Source organism: Copadichromis virginalis, linkage group LG11, assembly GCF_057382275.1.
Source record: "Copadichromis virginalis isolate Kocher_CV1m ecotype Utaka linkage group LG11, C_Virginalis_male_GT1.1, whole genome shotgun sequence".
Taxonomy (NCBI): Eukaryota; Metazoa; Chordata; class Actinopteri; order Cichliformes; family Cichlidae; genus Copadichromis; species Copadichromis virginalis.
The window spans coordinates 27403627-27409858 of NC_140628.1; the positions used below are offsets into that span (position 1 = coordinate 27403627).

Sequence of the window (6232 nt, forward strand, 5' to 3'; positions counted from 1 at the left end):
CTTTAATACAATCATCCCGGACATCCTCATCACCAAACTGGTCACTCTTGGCCTCCCTCCTCTCACATGTGCCTGGATAAAGGATTTCCTCACAAACCGGCCCCAGACTGTAAGACTCGGCCCTCATCTCTCCTCCACTCGCACACTGAGCACCGGCTCCCCACAGGGCTGTGTGCTGAGCCCCCTCTTGTGTTCTCTCTACACCCACGACTGCAGTTCGACCCACAACAACACTCTCATCATCAAGTTTGCTGATGACACCACGGTAGTCGGACTCATCTCGAAGGGAGACAAGGCAGAGTACAGAGAGGAAGTCCTGAAGCTGGCAGCATGGTGTTCAAAAAACAACCTGGCACTGAACACTAAGAAAACCAAAGAGCTCATTGTTGACTTCAGGAGACACAGCACTGACTTGGCCCCCCTCTACATCAACGGGGAGTGTGTGGAGAGGGTCCACACTTTCCGGTTCCTTGGTGTCCTCATCTCTGCTGACATCTCCTGGACAGGAAACATCTCAATGGTCATCAAGAAGGCTCAACAGCGGCTGCACTTCCTGAGAGTCCTCAGGAAGTACAAGCTGAACTCCAACCTGCTGCTGACCTTCTACCGCTCATTCAATGAGAGCCTGCTAACCTACTGCATCACGGTATGTTACGGCAGCTGCACCAAAGCAGATAGAGTGAGGCTTCAGAGTGTGGTCAAGACAGCACAAACGATCATCGGCTGCCCTCTCCCCTCCCTGATGGACATTTATTCCTCCCGCTGCCTCACCAAAGCAGCAAACATTATCAAGGACAGCTCCCACCCTGGCTTCAACATGTTCAGCCTGCTTCCCTCAGGGAAGCGCTACAGGTGCATCAACACAAAAACCCACAAACTCAAAAACAGTTTCTTCCCCAAAGCGATAACCACCCTGAACTCACACATGCACAGATAACACAGCCCCCCACTTCCCACTTCCTCTATATGGACCACCACTGTGCAATACCAATTCTACGTGCAACAACTCAACTGTATATACAAAACACTATTTATTACATATTACTTACATATTACCTGTATATTGTACATTATATATATATATGGTTTTTTCCCTATGTTAATACTGTCCATATGTACATAATGCTGCAGAACTGTATCCCCCCCCCCCCCCCCCCAGCATGTTTAGTCTGAGTAGGAGATGCTCTATATCTCATTGTACAACTGTATAGTGACAATAAAGGCATTCTATTCTATTCTATTCTATTATGGAATTTTTGAATGTCAAATTTCAGAAAAAATAAATTTCTTCACATCCTTTTCAGCACTAGAAGCGTGTCCCTCATTTTCCCACAAACAAACTCTTTGTCCTATATTGGGTTTGTTGGGATCAGCTCATCCTGCTCCCCACCAGATATTTATTGTTCCCTCCAGGACCACTAGAGGGCAGTGCTTCAAAAAACAGTGAGTAGATCTGCTTCCTGTATCACAAACACGGAAAAGGAGTTGCGGGAAGAAGTTGTTGAACTTTGTCAACGCAATGATAGTAAATCTTCGTTATTTTTTGCTTTCTGTTCTAATCTAACCAACATTTCGCCAGTTGATTTCGCCTAACCCACGGAGGCGGGTGGATACGTGTCTGTCTGCCTTTATTTGTCGATTTTCGCTGTTTTTGAAAGCGAAAGCAAATTGAAGCGGGCCTGTGAAGCCATGTCTGACAACATGGAAGAGGATGAGCCTTTACCTCTCCAGCAGGAGCTGACCTGCCCTGTATGCCAGGGCATATTCCGGGACCCGATGCTGCTGCCCTGCACCCACAGCTTCTGTCGGCAGTGTCTGGAGGAAAATTTTAAGTACAGCAAAAAGTGTCCCGTCTGCAGGGAGGAGTGTGAGAAAGACAAGGCCATCGCCAATCGTGCGCTCAATAGCACCTGCGAGTCCTTCCTTAAACAGACGAACAAACGACCGAAAACCATTCAGCCCAGTGACGCAGTCTGCAACCTGCACCTGAAACCCCTGGAGCTGTACTGCGAGAAGGACGAGGAGCCGGTGTGCGTGGAATGCGTCACTCTGCACAGCACCCACAGGCTGTACACACTGAGCGATGGGGCGCCCATGTGCAAGGTAAGAGTTCCCCTAACCAGTTTGTCAGATTCTTCTTGAGAAAGAAAAAAAGTGCTATGCAATCCTGTTTCCACCAGCAGGAACTGGTTTGTTTGAGATTTCTTAAAAGCTGACAAACTGTAGTTGCAGCTGCTCATTTAGTAATATGTTATGTAAAGGTGTTAACAGTAAGTTTACCAAACGTGGTTTAAGGCCAGTGCCAGACTAAAAAAGAAAAACTGAATGTGGATTCAAATTACAAATGCGTTTTTAGTTAGCGTTAATGTCCTTTCTATCAGCTATGTAGGCTCTGATATAATGTCATCAGCAGCAACGGTGGCAATTTTGGATCTTCTGTAAAAGGAGATAATCAAGAAGTATATCAGATGCCCGTTATCTGCCATCAAAGACAGAAAATTGTTCACAGGATTGTTATTGCAGTCTGTACAACCACCTGAAGCACCACAGTGAATGCTTGTGAATATCTTGGCCTGCAATAAACGTTGTCACCCTTTTTTGGTAACAGCTCTCTGGTAACTCTATCCCCCTACAACAATTGTTTTAAAGCACAATCTTTTGGGCAGCAGTGGCTCTGGTAGCAGAAAGGGTCAATCCCCAGATCCTACAGTCTGTTGAAGTATCCTTGAGCAAGATACTGATAGATGGATAGACATAGTAGGAAGAACTTTGAATGCTCATATTAAATAGAAGGCACTATATAAGTATCTCCTATAAGTACCAGACCATTTACAATTTGATATCCTGTCATCTGTCTAACATTTGTATATTTGTGTTGTGTGTGTAACCCTTGTCACTGGCCTAAAACATTTTGTGCTTTTTTGCAGAAGGAGCTGAGCGAGAGAGTCCACATTTTTGAAAAGAAAGTGGACTCGTACAAGAAAACATCTCGCAATCTCAAAAACGCAGTGACCTATATCAAGGTAAGGTGACTGACATGTCTCACGGTGTTCTTATTACATGAATAGTGATTAAGCTGGTTATTAATAGCAGCAGGACTGTTATTTTGAATTCAAACATCTTCAGTTTCTAAAGCGTGGCTTCCTGGGGCGATCTGTAAAGTACTTTGCCCCCTTATGTTAAACTGATCCGGTGCAGATTAAATAAATTAGAGAGAAATATGACTCAGAAACATCGCAAATACGTACAATGTTATCCACAGGCAAAAAGTAAGATACACAATTGTGTACAGTGATTCATGTGTAACTTCTGTGGACTCACAAACACATGCTTCAATCCACGCACTAATACAAAGCAATTTGACCACACGTGCACGGTTCTGTCTATTGAGAACAAGAAAAGACTTTTTCATTTAAAAAAAAAGGTAATACATTAAAAAAAGACAAATACAGAGAGAAAGCCCAGATGTCTCCATTTCAGTCTGTGACATGAAACAAAAGTTACACACAAATCACTGTACACAATTGTACGCTTGTGGATCATATCGTTCATATTTGCAACGCTTTTAAAGCATATTTCTGTCCATAGGTTATGGGGTATTAATTTCACTGCTTCACGTTAATATTTTTCTGGCATACAGCACAAATGTACAGTACAAATCTGCTCTGTCTTAATACAGTATCAGGCTGAAGAAGCAGAAAAGCAGATCAAAGCAGAGTTTCAGAGGCTTCACGACGTGCTCACCGCAGAAGAAGCGATGCGTCTTAAAGCTCTGTCTGATGAGGAGGGGGAGAAGATCGCTGGCATACAGAAACAGATTGAAAGCACAGAAAAGGATGTTGTCGCTATGAAGGAGCTCATTGATACAATTAAGAAGGAGATGGGCAATGAGGATCTACCACTCCTCCGGGTAAAAAAAACAAAAAAAAAAGTCTGTTATCACAATGTCGTTTTGTGTCTCACGAGCGCTTTACATGACTTGAATCAAACTGATTTCGGTCACTTTTTTTGTTTCAGAATTTCCAGAATTTAAAAAGACAGTAAGTCCCTGCAAAACTCGCTGTAATCAGAAATAATCTTTGCAAAAACAATCTCTGTTATAGATTAAATACATCTAAAAAATTCATTACAATGATGTTTTTGATAAATATTTGCACAATCGTCACATTACAGTTTTTTCTTTTATTTAGCTCTCTGCTGTCTTTTGCTAAGTTACAACTGTCTCTCATTAACTTTCCACATTGCCGTCTCTTGTCTAGAGCTCACTGGTCTCGTTCAGAGCCTCGCATTCCCTACGGATCCCTTTTGAACGTGGCCAAACACGTTGGTGGTCTGGGCTTCAACGTATGGAAGAAAATGCAGTCTCATGTGAAATATTGTGAGTACGTTACACGGTGGGATTTTGGAACAGTGGAACTGCCTTTATTGCCCGAAATATACACAAATTTTAGAAGACACACGTGCACTAGAGTGCATCTGATAGGCTAAACTTTATTATAAGAATTGTGAATGTAGATCAGTATTGCACTTCAGTCATTGCCTGAAAACCAGTGTTGTATGGACTGAGCTGTTCATCATGTATTTGTTATCATTTGACAGTGATCCAGATCCTCCATGAAAACTAAGCTTGAGCTTGAGGATGGCTATACTACAGTATTTCAGGACCGAATACAAAAATAACTAGTCTGTTTATTTATTTCAGACAGAAAGAAATGCCACTGAACCTTGGAATCAGTACATTTTAATACTAGTTAGTCTTTTCCTGCCAGCACTTAATAGTGGATGTTTGTAGTCTTGAGCTCTAGAACAGTACATGGAGATTGTACATGACTTTCCTACATTTAGTACATTTAGCATATCTCTTCACCAGAAATTTGACCCCCATTGTGGCTTTTCTCACCCTGTGTGTGCAGATCCAGTGCTGTTGAACCCGAACACAGCCTCGCCTTGGCTGTCTTTGAGTTCAGACCTGGTCAGTGTGAAGGAAAGCTCAGAGCGGCTGACTGTCCCTGATAACCCACAGCGCTTTGATCCCTGCGTCTTTGTCCTAGGTGCTGAAGCTTACACCTCCGGGAAACACAAATGGGATGTCTTTGTAGGTGACAACCCCAAGTGGATAGTGGGAGTGTGCAGAGAGTCATTGCAGCGTAAAAAGAAGTTTACAGTTGCAACAAACCGCGGTGTGTGGGCCTTAGGACTGAGCAAAGGGGTGTATAATGTAATGACGACTAAGCGTGAAGAGCTGCAGCTTCAGCAGCGACCTGAAAAGATTCGAGTCAAGCTTAATATAGAAAAGGGAGAGGTGTCATTTTGGGATGGAGGGTTAGGGAAGCACCTGGTCACACTTACACACAATTTTTCAGGTGCGATATTTCCTATTTTTGGTCCCGGCCTCCATAGCTCGCCCATGGCTCTGGTTCCAGGAAAAATAGCTATACACATGTCAACAACCCAAGATAAGGTTGACGTGAAGATGCAAGATTGAAAATCAATGATGAAAAACTTTTAAAAGCAAGAGAAACTCGACAAGCCTTTATCAGTCGATCAGGGGCAACGAGAACATCAAATAAAAGTTTAAAAGATTAAATCTGCCAGTAGATGAAACATCAGTTTAAGTATAAAGATGAAAATAATGACACTGACATAATGTTCGAAGCGTGTGATAAAACACAATGTCAGAAACACAATTTAGAGTGAAATGCCTAAACTTTAAAACATGCAAACCAGCCTGCAAAAGACAGTCAAGATGAAATGTGTTGACGGCGTGCAGAAGACAGAAACCAAGAAGTGATCAAAGGATGACACTTTGTGCCGTAGTGCCTTTGCTGAGGGAAACCGAATCCACTGATCTTTTGGCACCTTGCTAGTGACCGACCAAAGGAGGAAAAAGTAAACTGAATTTGGGATGTCACGCTATGTTGTATCGAAGATGATCGCCATGATCTTGCTGTGTTAATATTACTGATATGATAGTCTCATAAATAATTAACAGTGACTGTGACATATGACACCACCAACATAGGTGGTGATATTACAGCTTAATGCGGGCTGCCGTTCAGGCTGTGATTTACAACCACAGTAAGGATGTGGTTATTTATATCAGAGCGATGAAATATCAGCCTGTGGTCCACACACAGACACTCACGCTTTCTGTCTCGTCTCTACTCATAGGTGTATTTTGTTGTTTCTTTCTTTTTTCTTTGTTTTCACCTTGCATTGCATTGATGGAAGA

At 42.7% G+C, this 6232-nt stretch overlaps 1 protein-coding gene across 1 annotated transcript; it reads left to right on the forward strand.

The window, feature by feature from the left end:
• Positions 1–1460: 1460 nt before the first annotated feature.
• On the forward strand, positions 1461–5945 carry trim35-28 (tripartite motif containing 35-28). Its single transcript, XM_085471782.1, has 6 exons — positions 1461–2103; positions 2928–3023; positions 3680–3910; positions 4018–4040; positions 4260–4378; positions 4914–5945. Exons 1-6 carry the CDS (start codon positions 1690–1692, stop codon positions 5483–5485), a joined length of 1455 nt encoding a protein of 484 aa, XP_085327908.1. The 5' UTR covers positions 1461–1689; the 3' UTR covers positions 5486–5945.
• Positions 5946–6232: the final 287 nt, after the last annotated feature.

Coding starts and splice junctions, on each gene's coding strand:
- trim35-28 (XM_085471782.1), top strand. CDS start 1,690: ATGTCTGACAACATGGAAGAGGATGAGCCTTTACCTCTCCAGCAGGAG. Junction 2,104..2,927: donor ATGGGGCGCCCATGTGCAAG/GTAAGAGTTCCC, acceptor GCTTTTTTGCAG/AAGGAGCTGAGCGAGAGAGT. Junction 3,911..4,017: donor AGGATCTACCACTCCTCCGG/GTAAAAAAAACA, acceptor TTTTTGTTTCAG/AATTTCCAGAATTTAAAAAG.